Below are 22,468 nucleotides of genomic sequence, written 5' to 3'. Positions count from 1 at the left end.
GGGTGCCAGGTCCAACGCGTTTAACGCAGCCCTGTTTTCCCACAGGTGTCTTACGGTGTCAGGTCCGATGCGTTTAACACAGCCCTGTTTTCTCACGGGTGTCTTACGGTGTCAGGTCCGACGCGTTTAACGCAGGCTTGTGTTTTGCAGATGTCTCACGCAGCCACCAGTGCCTTCTGCCGTTCCATTAAGCTGCAGTGTGAACTTTACCCCTCTAGAGAAGTGGCCATCTGCCTGGACCCTTACTGTGGACTGGGATTTGTCCTCTGGTGCCTCTGCAGGTAAGATTCCTCTCTGTATCTTTACATTAAAAAAAAAAATCGTGCACCTTCCTCTCCAGACCTTAGACCCAGCCAGGCAGCCTAAGCACTGTCCCAGCACCCCGACCCCTGCCAGAGGATGCCTGGGCTGACCCCTGTCCCCTCTGCCTCTCCTGGTGGACTTGGCTCTCGGGACAGAGCAGTGCCTGGGGTGATTTTGACTTTCTGCAGCAGTGGAGGAACATTTCAGGGAACTGTCTGTTGAGGACCTTTATTTCTGACCATCAGACTCCCAGGCTCCAGGCTTGGTTCTTAAGTATATAAAGCCTGGCGATGGTGCTGGGCCTGGGTTCTCGCTGGGCCAGCAGGCATTGCAGGCTTTTACCTCCCACCGGCTTCACCCCAGCTGTTACTGCAGGGCTCAGGCTGGGCAGGCCCAGAGGTGAGTCCGGGAGGGCTGAGCATTCTCCAGGGTGTGGCACGCTACCCAGCAGCCGGCTCGGAGCCTGGCCCACAGCAGGTACTCGGCAAGTATTTATGGGATAAATGAAGGACCAGAAAAACAAATGGATGTTTCTTGGCTTTTTTGTCTGATTATGCATACATGTTCATTGTAGAAATTTTAGAAAATAGAAAATAATATAAGGAATAAAATAAAGCCATCAACAATCGTACCACCTGATAAAGGGTGTTACCAGTAAAATCCACTCTTAGCATTGGACGTATAGTTTTTCAGAGTTCATTTTCCAGTGGAGCATTTTCAAACATGTAAGCATAGGGCGTGTTCCGTAATAAACACCCGTGACCATCATCCGGCTTCACATGTCAGCATTTTAGTGGTTTTGTATTATCCGCCTGCTTTCCCCCTTTTTAAAAAATGGGTATTTAAAAGCTAACACAAACATAAAAATAATTTCACTCATAAATCTTCTTTACACATATTATTTTATGAATATACATTAATTATAAAACAGATGCTACAGTATGAAATTGGTTATGATTTTCTTTATAGTGGATCTTTTTTCTTTTCTTTTTTTTTTTTTTTTTTTGAGATAGTCTCGCTTTGTCACCCAGGCTGAAGTGCAATGCCACAATCTCAGCTCACTGCAACCTCTGCCTCCTGGGTTCAAGCAGTTCTCATGTCTCAGCCTCCTGAGTAGCTGCGATTACAAGCACCTGCCACCACACCCAGCTAATTTTTGTATTTTTGGTAGAGATGGGGTTTCACCATGTTGGCCAGTCTGGTCTTGAACTCGTGACCTCAAGTGATCTGCCTGCCTTGCCCTCGTGAGCCACTGCACCCAGTCAGATTTTTTTCTCCTGTCAGCACTCTTCTGGAACAAATATTTTTAATGTATTACTAATATTTAATAGTATTAATTTGGATTAAAATGTAATCTTGTATTTTTGAAAAATACCGATGTTCTAATTAGGATAATTCAGCTTTTTGAGAAAGCAGATAAAAGTGAATAAATGAAATATTTAATGATTTCTGCCTCAGTCCAAAATGCAATAACATTGTAAATTTTTTTTTCCTGGGAAATCACTCAGAACATGGCCTTAGGTACACATGCCAAGCTGAAGGGCAGAGGCCTGTTCCGAACAACTACCCTTGTAGGGTGACCGTATTTCATTTGGCAAAGTATACCAGTAAAACTGAAGCCAGGCGATGGAAGCCGCCTGCCTGCAGCTCACCATGCCAGGCTCCCCGTGGAAACCAGAGAGACGGTGTTTGTGGCAGGGAAAGTAAGTTTTTGATGTGAACCCACGATAACAATAGACTCGTTAAGGGATTGTCCAGGTTGCAGTGAACTTTAACAAGCATCTTTCCTGCAAAATATTAATAACTCAGAAGTCACGATATTGCAGTATTCTGTCGATGGCCCTTGCAACAGTAAATATAGCCATAAACCTGTCCATTAAAAAAAAAATTCTCTATAGAAACAGATCCCAATGGACTTGCTTTGAAAAACAAAAAAATCACTTGGGTCCTAGATGCACAATGACTAATACAGAAGTTAAACATAATAATGACTTCCCTTTCCCATGCAGTTCAGCAGGTCTGGGAAGAGAATCGGGCAGAAGAGGCCCTGGGGTGTCACATTCGAGGCCTCGTCCTCGGGCTGTGCTCCTACGGTAGCGCAGCAGGGTGGGGAGGGCGTCTTGGTCGGGGGCAGCCGCACAGGGCGCCCAAGCCCAGGTCGGAGGAGGGGAGTCCACAGAGGGTGTCCTGGCATGGGCTGTGGGAGCCAGGCAGGGTGCAGTGTGGGGAAGTCAGCTTGTTCTGGGAATCAGCAGCAGCACAGGGAGATCAGCTTCGTGTGGGGGATTAGAAATAAGTGATGGAGATACGTTCCAAATGGGCGATTTCGTTGTGTGAACATCGAGTTTGCTTACACAGACCTGGCTGGTACAGCCTGACACACCCAGTCCGCAGTCCTGTGCGGCGTGTTAGTGCAGTGAATGCTCTGGGCAGTGGTAACGCAGTGGTAAGTATTTGTGTATCTAGACATATTTAAACACAGAAAAGGTACAGTAAAAAGATGGTATAGAAGGTAAAAAAAGAAAAACAGCTGTGTAGGGCATTTCCCGTGACTGGAGCTGGCAGGAGTGGAGGTTGCCCAGGGGAGTCGGCAAGTTGGTAAGTGGCACCTGGACGTGAGGCCCGGACGTGACTGCGCACTGTTGTGGCCTCTGTAAATACCAGACACTTCGGCTATACCAAGTTTATCAAATATGTTTTTAGCTCTTCAATAATAACTTAACCTTAGCTTACTGTAACTTTTTAACCTTAACATTTTAATTTTTTAAACTTTTTGACTCATCTATAAAAACACTTAGCTTAAAACACAAACATATTATACAACTGTACAAAAATAATTTATCTCTATAAGCTGCTTTCTATTTTTTAAAATGTTTTATGCTTTTGTTAAAAACTAATAGGCACACACATCAGCCTAGGCCTCTACAACACACATGCGCACACACACACACACGCACAGCTACCTAGGCCTCCACAACACACACACACACAGCTGTGTAGGCCTCTGCAATACACATGCAGACACATGCACACACACACAGCTGCCTAGGACTCCACAGTCCACACATACACACACATCAGCCTAGGCCTCCACCACACACACATACGTGCATACACAGCTACCTAGGCCTCCACAACACACACACACACACCTTCCTAGGCCTCCAGAGGGCCAGAGTGTTCCATGTCACTGTCTTCCCCTCCACCTCTTGTCCCACTGGAGGGTGTTCAGGGACAATACGCGTACGGAGCCGTCACCTCCTATAGGATAACAATAGCTTCTCCTGGAAGACCCTCCTGAAGGAGCTGCCGAGGCTGTTTTACAATTTATTTATTTATTTTTTATATAAGTAGGAGGATGCTGTAAAATAACAAAGGACAGTAACTTCATAAACCAGTAGCACAGTTGTTTATCATCATGGTTAAGTACTAGGTTGTGTACAGAATTGTATGTGCTCATCAGAAAGCTGATCCACCGTGCCCAAGTAGACTTCGTCCCCAAGATGCAAGGTTGTGTCATACGCAAATCAAAAAATGTGATGCATCATGTAAGCAGAACTGAAGACGTGATTGTACCTGCTGTGCTTTTATATGGCTGGCAGCACAGGTTGGTTTAGACCAGTTACCACCACCAACGCCAGTAATGTGTGCTGCCACGTCTCTAGGCAGTAGAAATTTTTCAGCTTCGTTATAGAATCGTGAGACCACTGTTGTACATGGACCCATCCTCGACCAAAGCATCGCTATCCTGGGACCTCAGGCATGCTAATTTTTAAATTTTTTGTAGAGATGGGGTCTTGCCATGTTGCCCAGGCTGGTCTTGAACTCCTGGGCTCAAGCCATCCTCCCACCTCAGCCTCCCAAAGTGTTGGAATGATAGGCATGAACCACCACACCCAGCCTACAAAAACTTTTTTTTTTTTAATTAGCCAGCTGTAGTGATGTGTGCCTGTGGCCCCGACTACTTGGGAGGCTGAGGTGGAGGCTCACTTGAGCCTAGAAGGTTGAGATTGCAGTGAGTTGAGATCACACCACTATACTCTAGCCTGGGTGACAGAGCAAGACCCTGTCTCAAGAAATAAAGATTGCAACAGATTATAACACTTTGAGTAATACAGGAAATTTTCCAACTATTTAGATACATAGATGAACAAATGGAAAGCTTGATGAGAAGTGAGGATTTCTATAGTAGCCATCCACGAAGTAGTTAGAGGAAAGAGAGGCTTCACGGTGGAAAAGCATGAACCAGGTGGTCCAGGCAAACCTCAGTGGTGGTGAAGCCTGCAGCACATGGCGGGTGGGATGAGGAGAACAGCATCCGCGATACTCCTGCCAAAGACACCTGCCCTGTATCTCCCCATGTGGAAGCATCGGCCCCCCCAAGTTAGGGGACTGACTGGACAATGCACCTGCCTAGAATCTTCCCAAAGCCTGGCGTCATGAGAATCATGGAAACATCCAGAAACTCGCTCTGGGCAGAGGGAGGCTGAGAGCCGACCGCTTACTCGCAGTGTGCCTGCACAAATGACCCTTTTGCTACAGAGGATATAATCGGGGACAGCTGGAGAGACTTGAATAGGGTCTGAGCTGGGACAGAAGGAATGTGTTGGTTTCTGATTTTGATGGCTTAGTTGTTTATGGAGGAAAATAGACTTGTTTGTTGGAAATTCCCGCTGAGGTGTCTGGGATTAGGCATCAGGTCAGTGACTCACCATCAGATAATCCAAGGGAGAGAAAATTATTTTAAATATACTTGTAACTTTTCTATGACTTTGTGATTATTCGAAAGTTAAGTAACACAAATAATTTGTGTCCTCATCCTAAAGCTTTCTTCTGTCATAAAGTAGAGGATTGTTTATCTGAGAATTATGAATATAATGGGATTGTGTCAAAATACTTTTTAAGATTACACCTGTTTTTAAAAATTGTGTCAGCCCATATTCATGTATTGGAAAATTCAATATTATTAAAATGGTAGTTCTCTCCACATTGTTTTATAGGTTTAACGTAATTCCTATCGAAATCTTGGCAGGCTATTTTTGGGGGGTTTTTTGGAGCAGAAATTGATAATATCCTAAAGTGAATATAAAGGACCCACAATAGTCAAAGCAGTTTTAAAATAAGATAACTAAATGGGAGAATTCAGAACATCTCATTCCTGATTTCAAAAATGCTGCAGAGCTACAGTAACCAAAACAACATGGTACTGGTATAGAGACAGACTGAGATAGACTGATTATATATAATAAACAGAATTGAGAGTCCAGAAATAAACCCTTATATTTATGGTCAAATAATTTTTTAAACAAAGTTACCTGAGCAATTCAATGAAGGAAAAGAGTTTTTCAACAACAGATGCTGGGAAATTTGGACATTCACATGAAAATGAAAAAAGATAAACCTTGACTCGACATCATAAGTTAGTTCAAGTGGATCATAGATCTGAATGTAAGAGCAAAAGTTATAAAAATTTTAGAAAACACAAGAGTAAATTTTCATAATCTTGGGTTAGGCACAGAGTTCACTAAAGGTACGCTACATAAATACTGATAAATTGGACTTGAATAAAATTTAAAACTTTTGTATATCAAAAGACATGATTAGAAAGACAAGCCACAGTCTGGGAAAAAACATTTGCAAATTATAAATCTCATGAAGTACTTCAAAGCACCTATGTAATAAACTTTTTCCCTTTTTTTTTTTTTTGAGACAGCCTTGCTCTGTTGCCCAGGCTGGAGATTAGTGGTATGATTTCAGCTCACTGCAACCTCTGCCTCCAAGGTTCAAGTGATTCTCCTGCCTCAGCCTCCCAAGTAGCTGGAGCTACAGGCATGCACCACCACGCCTGGCTCATTTTTTTTGTATTTTTAGTAGAGAAAGGGTTTTGCCATGTTGACCAGGCTGGTCTCGAACTCCTGACCTCAAGTAATCTGCCCGCCTCAGACTCCCAAAGTGCTGGGGATTACAGGTGTGAGCCACTGCACCCAGCCTATGTAATAAACTCTCAAAACTGAGAAACAAGCAACATAATTTAAACATGGGCAAGAGATCTGAATAGATATCTCATCAAAAGAAGACATACAAAGGACCGATCAGGACATGAAAAGATACCCAGCATTAATTAGGGAAATGTAAATTAAAACCACAGTGAGATGCCACTTCACACCCACTAGAACGCTGTCACCGAAAATATAGGAAAATAAAGTTGGGGAGCTCGTGTTTTCTGACTTCAAAACTTACACTGCAAAGCAACAGTAGCCAAGAAGGTGGAAAAACGAATTCTCATACATCGATAACGGGAATGTAAAATGGGGAGCCGCTGTTTGGCATGATCTTAATTAAGCAGACTTGCTGCAAGACGCAGCAGCTGCTCTCCTAGGAGGAGGAAAAGCGAACGTCCACTCAAAGACTTGGTGTAAGTTCCCTGGAACCTCGGTCAACACGAGGAAACAATCCAGGTGCCGCCAACAGGTGAATGAACAAGGGACGCCTGCCACATCCATAAGGTGGGTGCTTGTGTGCAGGATCAGCCCAGTAGCACCTGCTGAGGGAAGGAAGTGTGGCTGTGTGGTAGGCAGTGTCCAGAAAAGGCAAGTTTGTAAAAACAGAGTGATGACAGTGGCTAAGGCTGGAAATGGGACTGACTGCAGATGGACACGGGATCCCTTTCAGGAGGTGGAAATGTTCTAGAGTGGTGACAATGTTACAACTCTTCAATTTTACTAAAAACCATTTGATTCTGTGCTTAAAATGAATGAAATTTAGGGTATGCAAAGTTTACCTAAATAAAGCTGATGGGTTTCTTACAATAGGCCAGGCACAGTGGCTCATGCCTGTAATCCCAGCACTTTGGGAGTCCGAGGTGGGTAGATCACTTGAGGTCAGGAGTTCAAGACCAGCCTGGCCAACATGATGAAACCTTGTCTCTACTAAAAATATAAAAATTAGCTGGGCATGGTGGCAGGAGCCTGTAATCCCAGCTACTCAGGAGCATTAAGCAGGAGAATCACTTGAACCCGGGAGACGGAGGTTGCATTGAGCCGAGAATGCACCAGGGCACTCCAGCCTGGGTGACAGAGTGAGACTGTCTCAACAAAAAATAATAGTGCTTCACTGCAGTAACTGAAGTGTGTAGGGAGACCCTGGGCTGGATGGCATGCCTGCTGGCAGAGGGGGCACCACCCAGGACCCCCGGGTGAGGTGAACTGTCTTGTTGAATTCCCAAGTTGGGAGAGTTTTCAGTTGTTGGTATGTTTTGTCAGGTTAGTAATCTGAAATCATCAAATTGCTAATGTACAAATGTATGTTACTTACCAAATGTCCATTTTTATTCTTTTTGAAGTTAAGGTCTAAAGAACAGCTCAGGTTCCCAACATTCTCAGAGAATAATGTCTTCAGAATAAGCAACCTGCTCTTAAGTAGGTTTGTCTTGTCCATGGCAGAATTTATTACCAGTGGCAAAAATCAATTTTGGCTAATATAGCAATTAACCAACATTTGTCGTATTGAGTGAGATAAGGGCAAGTAGGAAATCATGAGTTGGGTTTTCTATTTGTTTCTGCTGTCAAGATTTGTTTTTTCTTAATGTTGACGTCTTATTTATGGGGATGAGGAGGGAGGTGAAACTATATTTCGTTTTCACAAGTATATTTCAAATTCTCTAGCCAGGAATTCACATTGGGTACCCAAGCCCGTTTGTCTGCTGGCAGTTCCGACAGAGCAAATCATTAATGCTGATGTGTATTTTTGAGGAATCCACTTCCAGGGACACTTAGAAATGGTTAAAATGACTTTGGGCGTCTGAGGTGGGAGGATTGCTTAAACCTAGGAGTTTAAGACCAGCCTGGGCAACATAGTGAGACCCCATCTCCACAGAAAAGTTTTAAATTAGCCCATCATAGTGGCACGTGCCTGTAGCCCCAGGTACTTGGGAAGTGGGAGGCTCACTGAAGCCCATGAGGTCAGGGCTGCAGTGAGCTGTGATCGCACCACTGCACTCTAGCCTGGGTGACAAAGGAAGACTGTCTCAGAAAAGAAAAGTGGTGAATATGGTAAATTTTATGTTACATACGTTTTACCACAATAAATTTTTTAAAACTAAGACTAAATAACCAATGTACAGCAGAGTAATAATTCGAGGCCTCATATTCACCCCTTATGTGCCTAACCCTGTTCTCAAAGGATTCAACCCTTGAAAAGGTCACTATGTGCTATAAAGTCATCCCTCGGTGTCCACGGAGGAGATGGGTTCCGGGACCCCGTAGGTACCAAAAAGCGAGGATGCTGAAGTCCCTGACATAACATGGCATTGTATGTGCACATCACCTGTGCACTTCCTCTCTCATGATTTAAATAATTTCTGGATTACTTGTAATACCTAAGATAATGTAAATGCTATGTAAATAGTTGTACTGTGCTGTTCAATAGTGACAAGAAAATCTACGAGTTAGGTATAGATGCAGATTTTTTCATAAACATCTTTGATTCACGGTTGAAGCCAGGGGTGAGGAACCCACGGACACAGAGGGCTCTGTGTCCTTTTGAAAAGAATAAATCAAGCTTTGGAAAAGAGAATGAGGAAAGAAATGGAAAATTGCCCAAAAACGCTTTTGTCACATTTGCCAAAGAGTAGTTTTTCATACTAAGGGTCCTGTTTGAAATAAATTTTGTTAGCCAACTTAATTTCCTTACATTTATTTAGCTGGATTTCCTTATAAACAATTATGAAAATTTCTAAATGAGATTGGCCACATTAGAGAACTGGCTTTAGTATTATAGCATAGTAGTTAACAAGGCCTAACTTGTTAATCATAGTGCTATTTCACTGGTAAAATTTTGTGTAGGCCTCTTGTGGCGGTTCGTGCCTGTCATCCTAGCACTTTGGGAGGCCAAGACAGGAGGAGCACTTGAATCCAGGAGTTTGAGACCAGCCTGGGCAACATGACGAAACCCTGTCTCTACCCAAAAAAAAAAAAATTAGGCGTGGTGTTGTGCACCTGTAGCCCCAGCTACTCGGGGGCTGAGGTGCGACGATGGCCTCAGCTTGGAATGCGGAGGTTACAGTGAGCCCAGATCACACCACCGCACTCCAGTTTGGGTGACAGAGTGTGAGACCCTGTCTCCAAAAAAAAAAAGGTGTAGGTTGGGCATGGTGGCTCATGCCTGTAATCCCAACACTTTGGGAGGCCCAGGCACGTCTTACATGGCCACAGCAGGAACAAGAGAGGATTGCTTGGACAACATAGACCCTACCACTGGAAAAAAAAAAAAAAAAAAAACAAGCATGGTGGTGTGCACCTGTGGTCCTGCCGACTCAGGAGAGGCAGGAGGATTGCTGGAGCCCAGGAGTTTGAGGTGACAGTGAGCTATGATTATACCACTGTACTCTAGCCTGGGCAACAGAACGTTCTTATTAATTTTTAAATCTTAGAACGTGATTTATCTGGGATATGTTATTTTAATGTATGGCATCTATTAATGTGAATTCATAGTAGTAAAAAAACCATTAAAAATGTAGTTTTGACAAGTTGTTTATTAAATCCACACTTACCCCATCAATTGATGATAAATTAAAATATGTAACTTATCACTGCTTCATTTCTCTAAATCTATTCTCTCATATGAAGGTAAAATTAAAGAATGGTTATATTTTCTCTCTTCTGTTTGGTGATTTGTTGGGATCATTTTTAAATAAAAATCTGAACTTAAAAGGATTGAGTGACTAACTTTACTTACCATAATTGTCTTTTTTTCACCCTGGCTGTCAGTTTTCTAAACCAGGTATAGGCCTACTCTTTCTTAAATTGCTGTTTGGTAAATATTTTAGGTTCTGTGGTCTCTACTATCACTCATCTCAAAGCTGCTAGAGACAATATTTAAACAAATGAGTGGTGGTGGCTGGCCCTGTTCCAATAAAACTTTATTTACAAAAACAGGAAGTGTCTGTGGTTTGCCAGCTCCTGTTCTGAAGCTAGACTTTTTTGGACCAAAATTTGAACCCTGTGTTTTCTACTAAGAGGATCCAGTTTGCTGATGTCACAGGTCTGAGAGACGTCACAGTTCTGACAGATGTCAGAGCATCACAGCATTTAGTAGTCTTAAATGTGTGTTCAAAGTGGTAGTAACTGCCTCATGATTCTGTAGTACATATTTGCTTTTCAGAAGGCTTTCGTGTGAACACGGTTGCAGTTTGCAGCGTTGGTTTTACTGTCCCCTTCTACAGATGGCAGCACAGGCTGTTCTAAGTCCTCCTCTTCCTTGGAGTCAGCGCTGCCCTGAGCCCTCCAGCCTTGCTGAGCTCCCGTCCTGACAGCCTCCTCTTTCTCTGCAGTGTGTATTCTGGGCACCAGTCCATCCTGATCCCACCCTCCGAGCTTGAAACCAACCCCGCCTTGTGGCTTCTCGCCGTGAGTCAGTACAAAGTCCGAGACACGTTTTGCTCCTACTCCGTGATGGAGCTGTGCACCAAGGGGCTGGGCTCGCAAACAGAGTCCCTTAAGGTAAGCAGCTCCCTTGGCAGCTCAGCGCCCCGCGAGCCCACAGGGACTCGTTTCCAAGAAGGCACGTCTGTGATTGGGTGAAGTTAAAACAGTCCTCCAAAAAAAAAGCCTGGGTTTAATCTAACGTCACCTGAAGCTTGCAAACTGCCTTTATATGAAAACGTTTTTAACGTGACTATTTCCCCACGACCACAGACAGTAACAAACCAGAATGTAAAATATTTTCAATGCCTATCATTCCTCTGGGTCTACTTGAAAGGTCCTAAATTTGATGTTTTTGTTGGGTGGATTCAGTGTTCTGAAGTGTTCGGTGCTCAGAAGCTCCGAGGTGATGGTAACTTGTTCTGACTCTGGTATTTACGAAGGTAGGTTTGAATTTAGGCACTCACTTCTATTTTTCCTGGAGACCTTGATTTGTGGGTCTGGACCCTAAGCTCAATTCATTTTACAATTAAGTTAACAGTGTTGTGTTTTATTTTTAAGTAACTGCCATTATGTAAGAATAATGGTATTTCCCTCCATTTAAACCAATGATGTTTTGATAGGTATATCTTCATGGTAAATTAAGTAGTACTTAGCTCCAAGTAACTAGGAGGGAATAATCATATGACCAGTTTTGACTCAATTTCAACCGACTTTGTACTGTTTGGATTGTGTGTCTGTCTTCGTATATACATGGATTGTGTTTGTGTTTGTGGCATCCACACACAGATCAATAGTGCAACAGTACATTTATCCGTCCTGCATTGTTTTCCTAATGCATAAAGCTTGAACAGGAAAGCAAACCTCAAGATAATGTTATGTAATATAAGTAATTGTGCAGTCATTTTGAGTTCTATATTTATATAGGAAAAAGTTACACAGCATTATTCATGTTCATCTATATTGTATTAAAACGTGAGTACATTTTCATGACCTTCCTGTTGGCAAAACATAAATAACCAGAATAAATAATGACATAGTTGAGGGTCACTACGTATTCATTTCATCATTACAATAGCTCTTTAAAATAGGAGCCGTTATTGTCTCCATTTTAAAGCTGAGGAACTTACATCACAGAGAAATTAAGCGACTTCTCCAGGTTCTTAGGTTGAACGAACCTGGAGCCAAATTTATAATCTTTGGCTTCAGACCTGCTATTGCAGCTGCATGTGCTTTACCTCTCAGATATGCGCGCGTGTGAATACGTGATTCGTATTCCCCAGACTTGAGTTTTTCCTGTTTACCTCTGTGTGTGCAGTCATGTCTGTATGCTCAGCACGAGTGTTGAAGTCAGCTAGAGCTGTGTGTCCTCCTTGCTCAGGACCCTTGTCAGTGGTCCGTGGGCGGAGGCTGCCTGGAAAGGACTCGAAGGACCTGATGGCTGGGGTTTTGGTGGCCGCCCTCTTAGCAGTTCTGGCTTCCACTCCAAGACAGTCATTCACGGTTCACCTTCACATTCACAAGCCGTTCCTATCACTCCCTTGTTTTCCCTCTTGGCCCGGGCAGTGCCACAGAGTGAGCTGTGCTTAACTCCTTGAAATCCTTGTATGACTTTTGCTGTTGTGCTCAGCTGACTGAATTTGGTGTGGAAACTGAGATGTTCTTAATCTTATGCTTACTGTAGAAACAGACACGCTGAGAGTGAGAATAAATTCTTGGTGTAATGGGGCATAAATGGAGCACTGTCTATGAAGTCTAAAAATTTAGGTTTATGTTCCTACATATTAAAATGCAGGTTTTCAGGCTGGGTGTGGTGGTACATGCCTGTAGTCCCAGCTACTTGGGAGACCACAAGGTGGGATGGTCACTTGAGCCCTGGAGTTCAGCTCCCCTGGGCAGCATAGCAAGACCCCATCTCTTTAAAATATGTAGATTTTCCCCATTCCTCTCCAGTGTGTGTTCTGGTACATCCATGCCCAGAAGAATATATCAAATGCTTCTCCTTTCCCGAACTGCCTTTAATCGTCTCATCCAGGAAGTTGCTTTTCCTCAACCTGTCTCCTCATCACAGTTCTTGCTGTGGCTCCAGGCGGCTGTTTGTTCTTCATCATTTGAATAGCTGTGTGAGTGCTTTTTCACCACTGTGGGTTTGTTACATTAACGAAGTGGACACAGGCGGCCCTGGAAAGGCATCGCCGTGTTGAGTTTTCCAGTGTTTATGTGGGGATCCGAGGGAAGGCGTCTCCGGCTCACTCCAAGCTTGGCCGGCCCGTGGGGGCTGACTTGGTTTCTCTGTCGTTATCTCCAGGCACGAGGGCTGGACTTGTCCCGAGTGAGGACCTGCGTGGTCGTGGCGGAAGAGCGGCCGCGGATCGCGCTCACACAGTCGTTCTCAAAGCTGTTTAAGGACCTGGGCCTTCACCCGCGGGCCGTCAGCACCTCGTTCGGTTGCAGGGTGAACCTGGCGATTTGCTTGCAGGTGAGATTCGCCGATATCACGGTGCCGAGCTGGAAGCTCCCGGGGTGGGCGCGGCCGACTGGCTCCAGGCATCTCCCTGGGCTGATGCTTAGCTACCTTCAGAAGAGATCTTTCAGTCACACGCATGTGGTTGGTGCAGATCTCTGTGTTTTTACACTACAGTCTGCGTTCGTATCCATATTCATAACAAGCATTCATAGCACTTACTGTGTCCTGGAACGTTGTAACTTTTGTGACAGGAGGAACAGTTTGTCCAGACCTCTGCTGTCGGACCTTTTAAAGATTAGATACTAGACAGATCAAGAAACCAGTCCCTCGAAGTACTTGGTCTCATGTGTGCAGACGATCTCTGTAGGAAGAACTTATTACATTGAGCAGGTTCTGGGATTTGCTGCTGCAGTGGCCGTGTAGAAACAGCAAAGCTGCACTTGTGCGAAGCGGGCGTACGTGAAGGGGCTCTGGCAAGACAGCCTTGCATTAACAGTGGCTGAGGAGCCCCAGGCAGAGCTGCAGATCTGCTTCCTGGAAGAGGAAGGGCTCCCCCTCCGCAGGTGCTGGTGAGGCACATGGTTGGCGGGCGTCACCTCCACCTCCCTCTCTGCCCACCTGCTGTCCTACTTGTGGTCCCAGAGTGATTGCTTAAGGTTGCTGCTGGGTGAGCCTCTGAAGGCTCCGTCTGCGCGTTTCATGCCTGTCTAGGTGCTTGGAGTTAGCCACTAGGTCAGGAGGGAACCTCCTCTCTGCCCAGGATCATTTCAGAAAAAGTGGCTGCAGAAAGATTTTCTTGATTTTCTTTTTTCTTTTTCTTTTTTTGAGACAGGGTATCACTCTGTCACCCAGGCCGGAGTGCAGTGGCGTAATCACGCATAATCGCGGCTCACTGCAGCCTCGACGCCCCCGCCCCCGCCCCCGCTCCCGCTCCCGCTCCCAGGCAGGCTCAAGCAACCCTCCCACCTCAGCCTCCCGAGTAGCTGGGACCGCAGGTGCCCACCACCACACCTGGCTAATTTTTGTATTTTTTGTAGAGACAGGGTTTCACCATGTTGCCCAGGCTGGTCTTGATCTCATCAACTTAATGATCTGTCTGGCTTGGCCTCCCAAAGTGCTGGGATTACAGACATGAGTCACCGCACCTGGCCTTTTTTTTTTATTTTCATACATGGGATGTTCCTTGCTTCTGTCTTCCTTCTCTTTTAATTATTACAATAGCTTCATTTTTAAGAAATTATAAATTACCAGATTTCTCTCAAGAGTCAGGTAAACCTTGTCCTATGGTTAAAATTAATACCCTTTTCTAAGAGGACATCTGAAGAATTAGATTTATCTCACCAACCTAGTTCTTAAAATATTGAAGTTTTCTCTCCCTATTCACCTTTTTCTGTTCCTCATAAGTGTTTATCACCATCGATCCCATTAGGAGAAACAGGAAAGGCAGAAGTCTGCTTCTTTTTTTTTTTTTTTTTTTTTTTTTTTGAGGCGGAGTCTTCACTCTGTCCCCCAGGCTGGAGTACAGTGGCACCATCTCGGCTCACTGCAAGCTCTGCCTCCCGGGTTCGCGCCATTCTCCTGCCTCAGCCTCCCGAGTAGCTGGGACTACAGGCGCCCGCCACCACGCCCGGCTAGTTTTTTTTTGTATTTTTAGTAGAGACAGGGTTTCACCGTGTTAGCCAGGATGGTCTCGATCTCCTGACCTCGTGATCCGCCCGCCTCGGCCTCCCAAAGTGCAGGGATTACAGGCGTGAGCCACCGCGCCCGGCAGAAGTCTGCTTCTTAAATCAGTTCAGCAATAGTGTGACGTCCCGCTTGTCTCTGCCCACCAGTGACAGGGACCCCCGGGCAAGAGCAAATCAGTGATTTGTGAGAGACGGGCACTGGCCACGGCAAGGCTGCTGCTTCTGGCTTTGTCTCTTAAAATGTCGGGGTGGGGCTGAAGGGAGAAGAGCAGACAGTAACACTTAGCACTGCGCCCTCCAACAGGTGGCAGAGTTCAACCTGTGTTGCAAAATTGGCCTCTTGTAGAGTACGTACATTTATTTTCTTCTTTACTTTTTCATTTGTTATTTATTTCTATCCACCTGGATCCAAAATGGTTTTTTTTTGTTTTGTTTTTGTTTTGTTTTGTTGTTCTTTTGTTTTGAGATGGAGTCTCGCTCTGTAGCCCAGGCTGGAGTGCAGTGGTGCGATCTCGGCTTGCTGCAAGCTCCACCTCCCAGGTTCACGCCATTCTCCTGCCTCAGCTTCCCCCAGCAGCTGGGACTACAGGCGTCCGCCACCAGGACTGGCTAATTTTTTGTATTTTTAGTAGAGATGGGGTTTTGCCATGTTAGCCAGGATGGTCTCGATCTCCTGACGTCATGATCCGCCCGCCTCGGCCTCCCAAAGTGCTGGGATTACAGGCGTGAGCCACTGCGCCTGGCCCCAAAATGTTTTAAGATGGTTTACAGGGAAGGAGTACGCTCAGTGGGAGAAGATAAAATACACTAAAAACGAACGAAAACATGGAGGTGAAAGAAAAAAATTGCAGGAAAGTGACGGCGTGAAGAACAGTTGGTGTGCTGGTGTTTCCGCGAGGCTCTGAAGTGTGCCACCGGCCTTACCTCAGCACCGGGGCAGGGCCGGACACATGCTGGATGTTGAATGAATGTGCCCTGTGAGAGTGCTGAGCCCAGTTCTGTATTCTTAATGGGGAATAGCAATAGGTTCTTGTACAGAAGACAAGTTCATCAGTATGACCGCTGAGTCAAAATTCAATATTGCTAATCATGGGTCATGGCACTATTTTGCAATCTTGGCAGCATCTTTAAGCATTTTTGTCCATGTTCAGTTTTCTGCTTGACCTATTCATAACTCCTTTCGGTCAGCATTTCCTTATCTGAATTGGAAAATAGTTGGAGGTATCCAAGTGTCTACTAGCAGAGAGAAATTAAATTTATGTACAAAGCAATGCAGGCTCACCTCCCCTTGCCTGAAGCTTTGAGGGCAGGTGCGCTTCAGAATTAGGTTTCTGGCTTTGTGAGAGGTGACGTGGCACAGATGCCATGCATGATGCCACAGTTCAGTATCACATGTGCCAGTGTTCCTGCAGCAGGGAAGGGCAGGAGACCCAGACTTAAAGGGGCTCATGTCAGCCTAGGTCAAATTTTACTACAAAGAAACTTAAGACAAAGTTTGTGCCATCATCAAACATTTCTCATAGTGAGATGGACAGTAGGCATGTAGGTAATTTTTTCAGGAAGCGACTCATTCTTAGTAAGTGAGCAGTGAGAGGCTAGAGTGCCATGGGCATGGGGAGGCATTCTGGGGGAGGGCGGTCAGGAACACTTCAGCAGAGCACACTGGAAGGGCGGAGCCATGCAAAAGTCCAGTGAAGGCAACCGTAAGTGAAAAGGCTTCAGGCAGAGCTGGTCTTTGGAAACACTCATTTTCTGGAATTTTTGCAAAATTTTACATGTTGGTGATAGCAAACAAGCAGAGCGGGAGAAGCCCAGGATCCAGAGGCAGATACCACCTCTCGCTGCCTGGCTCTCCACAGAGCCCAGCACACAGGACATGCCTGATACAGTAAATGTACACTGAGTGCTTACGAGTGGTAGTAAGGAAAGCCTGAAATGTTTCTGAATTTTGTGTACTTTGAATTTATTTTTCTTTATACAAGAATATTTTAGAAAACAAAATCAGAAAATATACTTTTAGCTTATAAATAACACTCATAAACCCATCTACCCTGAGATGATCACAATTAATCATTTGATGTAAAAAATAAAAAACAAAAAATTAAGATACTCCCAAAATTCCAAACCTTGTACCTAAATATTTAAAGATATTGAAAAATGTAGTTTTCAGTTTGAAGCAACAGCATTGTGAATGAGTATGGAAGCTGGGGGGTGTCTGCTCTCAGACTGACTACATTCGAACAGCGCTGGTTTCCCGACTGGAGCCCCGGCGCCCCTGACTGACTGCGTTCTAGCAGCGCTGGTTTCTCCTGGCTTCGCTGGAGTCCCCGCAGGCCTTCCCTGACTGTGCTCTGGTGGAGGAAGCCTGATGGAGCGAGGAAAGAGTTTTGTCTCCAGGAGATAGGGAGCAAACTCAGCAAGGAACATTGTCCAAAAGAGAGAGGGAGCCTCACCTGTGTGCAACAGGGCTTAGGAGGTGTCAGGGTCATCACTGTCAGAGGGGGTCCTGGTCTTCAGGGAAGGCTGAGCTGCGCAGTTCATGAGTATTATTACTGCAGGATTTAAAGGCCTTTCCGGTGCTACTGAGCAGTGCTGCATCCTCAAGGGGGAAGCCACGTGCAGTTTTACCAGTGCTGACTTGGCACCCGGACAGGCACTTTTTAAAACATACCTGATACACGAAACGTTACAGGTGTACAGAGACACACTGGGCATTTGTTTTTACTTTGAAAAAGTCGGCTCCATCAGTGGTGCTCTAGTCCTCCCACCATCCAGCCCCAAGCATCTGCCTCCCCTTCGTGCAGTTTTTCCTAAGCCACTTTCTCATGCAGTCTTTCCTCCTTCTGCTTCATAACCCGGACACTGTGCTCGGCCTGGATGGACTCTCCTCTGCCCTTGTCCTGCTTCTCCGCGTGAGTCCCCTCCATGGGGCCTTCTCGACCTCTGTCAGCTGCAATGCTCTCTTTCCTCTGAATTGCCAGCGTACTTCGTTCTTCCTCCTTTGCACTTTCCACCTGCTTTATAGTTATTTATCAACATATGCATGTCTCTTCTGCTCTGTGAGCAGCTGTGTTACAGAACACAGTTTTTTCTTTGTTGTTGTAGTTATTGTTTGTAGAGACAGGGTCTCACTGTGTTGCCTAGGCTGATCTTGAACTCCTGGCCTCAAGTGACCCTCCCACCTCAGCCTCCCAAAGCACTGGGATTACAGGCGTGAGCCACCACAATCAACCAAGAGCACAGTTTTACAAAAGAATCTCCCTCCCTGAGTGTCCAGTGCCATCTCACATCATCACAGTCACTTCTTGATGTTGTATACATTTTGTGAAAGCACTGATATTTGATTCTGGGGTTTTTTGTTTGTTTGTTTGGTTTGGGAGATGGAATCTTGCTCTTGTCACCCAGGCTGGAGGGCAATGGCATGATCTCAGCTCACTGCAACCTCTGCCTCTTGGGTTCAAGCAATTCTCCTGCCTCAGCCTCCCAAGTAGCTGGGATTACAGGCACCTGTCACCTCGCCCAGCTAATTTTTGTATTTTTAGTAGAGACGGGGTTTTGCCATGTTGGCCAGGCTGGTCTCAAACTCCTGACTTCATGATCCTCCTGCCTCGGCCTCCCAAAGTTGATTCTTTTAACTGCCAATCTGTGTAATAAATACAATTTACATTAGAGAAATGAAACATATAGTTACTTGACTAGAGTGTAGTCTCCCGTGGAAAATGACTTGGCATGATGAATTTTCTGTAAAATGAACCCCTGGTGTGAATCTTCAGCAGCTAAAAGCTCATACGACATCTGTAACTGTTCCTTGCAAGTGAAAACCCAGGGTTTACTATTCTTCAACCTTCTAACAGCATTTTCATCTCAAATAGGAAGTCTGGGGCTTGCACCTTAAGAGACATTCACACCGGAAAAATACATTCTTTAGTCATTGCATTGGACCGTTGGATTCAGACAGCGTCTAGTTAGGTCTGACTATTGGATTCAGACAACGTCTAGTTAGGTCTGACCGTTGGATTCAGACAGCGTCTAGTTAGGTCTGACTGTTGGATTCAGACAGCCTCTAGTTAGGTCTTCCCATGCTCCCTAAGGGCCCTTTCAGTCATTTGAAGATGAGAGATGGAGGCCCTGAGAAGTGAACTTTCCTAATTGACAAAGCTAGGAGGTAAAAACAGAACAAAATTTAGAAGTAAAAGCTATTTGTTACTCTTAGGAGTAACATTTCCTAGAATCTTTAGCTGTAAAAATGACTTTAAAACAATTTGAATTTATTGAATTTATGATAAAAGTGGACATTAGAAAGATCAAATTATGACTTCTGTGTTTAATTAGCTTTCACATAAATTTCTTTTAGTATTATTAGAAGGTGTCATTTATTACTTGGAAATATATTTCTCACAGCCACAATTACTCTTCAGAAATGTAAACTGGAAGGTCTCTTGTTGCATTAGATTTAGAGATATTGTTCACTGTAACAGAAAAATTAGCATCCTCCTTCTAGTAGAAGGGAAGAAAAACATGAGGTCTTCTGTTTTCCAAAAGAGACCTCGGTTGTTTATTTACTAGGAAGAAAACATCAACAGAAACTTTGATTTTTATTATATAGAAAAATACCTGATTTATCTAAGAGGGCAGCTTTATTATAAGTAGCTTTGTGGGATTAAATCAATAGTAACTATTGCAGTGACCCTTAACTCTTGAAACTCACAACGAAAGAGACATACAGCCACCCTAGTAATAGAAAGAGTCATGGATTGTTGAAAGAAGTGAGCCGGGCATGGTGGCTCACACTGTAATCCCAGCACTGTGGGAGGCTGAGGCGGGTGGATCATTTGAGGTCAAGAGTTCAAGACCAGCTTGCTCAACATGGTAAGACCCTGTCTCTACTAAAAATACAAAAATTAGCCAGGTTCAGTGGCACACATCTGTAATCCAAGCTACTCGGGAGGCTGAGGCAGGGGAATCGCCTGAACCTGGGAGGTATAGGTTGCAGTGAGCTGAGATCGTGCCGCTATACTCCAGCCTGGGCGATGGAGCAAGACTGTATCAAAAAAAAAAAAAAAAAAAAAAGGAAAAGAAATGTGGAAGGCTCAGGAGATGATGTAAATCTTAAGTAATTCTCAAAATAAAGTTGTAATAAGACTTGCATTAACTTGAGCTCTCAGTTTCCTTGTCCCCCTACACTGCTTTTAGGTGAAGGAAATAAATAAGGTGCTGTTGGGGATTTTGAAAGCCTCAGGGAATGAGCCACCGTCAGCAGGAACTTCACGCCCTCTCCTGCTACACGGTGTCCCAGCCAGTGCTGGGGATCATGGAAACCGTCTTCCAGGTACCCTGCACATCAGTCAGCTTTCTGACCTGTAAGCAATGGAAACCTCCTTTGGCAATTTGAGGCACCAATAGGTGGCTCTCAGAACCACCAAGGGAGTAGGACCAGCGTTGGGACCCTGCGTCTAGGAGCCGCTTGTGCAGTAGCATGTTCTTGTGAGGTAGAACATGAAGTCTGCACTGCTGACCTTGTTTGTGAACACGAGACTTCCCCACCAGCATGGCATTCCCCAAACCTGGATCATGTCAGGACACCTTCACTGCCGACGGCAAGAGCCCAATTGCTTTGTCCTATAAATGGATGCAACTGGTTAGTCATCTCCCCACACCCTAGCTTCCAGGAAGGCTGGGAAGGGGTCTTCTGGTATTTTTACTTCCTGTAGAGCCACAAGGGCTCTGTATCCAAACAGGACTCAAAAAGTGGAGTTCTCCTGATACAGGAGGAAGGTAGAGATGTACGGTGACTAAACTGTGACAGCTGGCGGCTGCTCCCGCCCCTCCCTTTCGCTGCCCAGCATCGCTGCATTCTCGTCCTGCCCTCATGCTCTCCACAGCCCTAGAAAACCACCGTGATGCAGCTGCTGCTTTTACATCTACTCAGGCACTCGCCCTTCATGCAAAGGGGAAACAAGCTAAAGCCTCTGGAATTACCATGACCAGCGTCAAACCCACGGCTTTCTAGGTGATGCCTCCTCTTCCCCCAGCTCCATCACTGGCATTCTGTGACCTACAGATGGAATTGTAAAATTTACAATTGAGGGATGAAGAGAGAGAAAAGAGGAGGAACATTCAAATTCTTCTACCAGTGTTTTTGGATGTCTCACGTGCCCTAGGCGCTGGTGGACACTGCACTGAACAGATAATCATGTGGGATCTGCAAGTTGCTAAGTGAGTCTTTCCATCTGTCTCCAGGAATGTTGGAATCACCACCAGAAGAGTCTTAGGGACCCAGGAGATCGTGAAGAGGGTCCGAGGGGTTAACTCCACAGCCTCAAGTGTTCGCCTGGCTTTCAGCGAGGGATTCTCTGTCACAGTCACAGAACATTCCTGGCTTTTAGTCTGTGTCTTGAACCAAAAAACAAGAATCTGAGTTCATCATTCAGTCAGTACAACAAAACAGTCGTGCTGCGTCCGTCTGGGTGCTTTCGTCTGCTCTGTGACTCGGCAGCCCCTAAGCTAAAGCCTTCCCAGGCCCCCTCTCTCAAGTGTCAGAGCACGGCGTCCAGGCTGCCAGCCTCATGGTGCTTCTTGCACAGCTGCTCAGCTCTGCTGTGCCACTCAAAGCAGAAATGGGCAATATGTAAATGAGCAGGCATCGCCGTGCTTCAGTCAAACTATGAAAGCCAGTGTGTGGTGCTCCTGATGACCAGTTTGCTGGTGGGTGGCCTGAGCTGGGTTCACACTGTCTGTGGCCCCCACCCCACCAGTAATCCATTCCAGAGCCCCCCGTTTCCTGACAGTCTGTCACCTGCATCAACGCCTGATGACAACATCCAGATCCACCCATTGGATGCCAAACATAGAAACAAGCTCAATGTGATTTTTGCAAATTTTTTGAAGGTTTCTGAATTCCATTTTTTATTGAGATGTAGAAGTCACAAGAGACTCTTGTTCCGACCATAACCATTGGAACAATCTGGTTAATACACAGATTCATCGTTTTTAAGATCCATCAGAGAGTTGAAGACCCAAATGTAAATGAATTAAATTTCTTCCGAGGAGAAAAGAGACCTGTATGTGGCTTTTCCCATGGCAGAGGAACCAGGAGAAAGAATTTACCATAAAAAATGATAAAGCTTTAAAGGTTTCTGAACTTTTTAAAAAACATAAATGGCAGTATCTGGTTAGCAAGGTAGATGAGAATCCCAGGGGAGCCCTAAAAGTGGATCCATTTTCTCTGAGGCACTCTGGACCTTTAGTGTGCAAAAGGCAGGGGCTCCTGAGGGCTGGGAGGTGAGCAACAGAGCCCTGGCTACCCCTCCAGGGCGGCCCGGATCACCCAGCAGAACCCTGGCTACCCCCTCCAGGGCGGCCCAGATTACCCAGCAGAGCCCTGGCTGCACCCTCCAGGGCAGCCCAGATCACCCAGCAGAGCTGCTGGCTACCCCTCCAGGGTGGCCCAGATCACTGTGGGAACTCCACTTATGCTTCAACAACGGAGGTGGGATGAGGGCATAGCACATCCCTCTGCAGCGCCCTTGCCCTTCACCATGTGTAATATATTTGCCTTCCAAAGACTGGGGGTGTGGCAGTGGAATAGAAGA

At 45.3% G+C, this 22,468-nt stretch overlaps 1 protein-coding gene across 2 annotated transcripts in view; it reads left to right on the top strand.

The window, feature by feature from the left end:
- DIP2C (disco interacting protein 2 homolog C) overlaps nucleotides 1–22,468 on the top strand; it is a 368,414-nt gene that overhangs the window by 305,525 nt on the left and 40,421 nt on the right. For both annotated transcript variants that reach the window (XM_025396905.1, XM_025396903.1), the window contains 3 exons: nucleotides 151–281; nucleotides 10,634–10,802; nucleotides 13,033–13,203. In XM_025396905.1, coding sequence (XP_025252690.1) covers nucleotides 151–281; nucleotides 10,634–10,802; nucleotides 13,033–13,203 — 471 coding nt within the window. The remainder of the gene's footprint in view (nucleotides 1–150; nucleotides 282–10,633; nucleotides 10,803–13,032; nucleotides 13,204–22,468) is intronic.

The sequence above is a fragment of the Theropithecus gelada genome, chromosome 9 (genome assembly GCF_003255815.1).
Source record: "Theropithecus gelada isolate Dixy chromosome 9, Tgel_1.0, whole genome shotgun sequence".
Classification (NCBI taxonomy): domain Eukaryota; kingdom Metazoa; phylum Chordata; class Mammalia; order Primates; family Cercopithecidae; genus Theropithecus; species Theropithecus gelada.
Note: the sequence above shows the minus strand (reverse complement) of the source record. Positions and strands in the feature narration are given on the sequence as shown.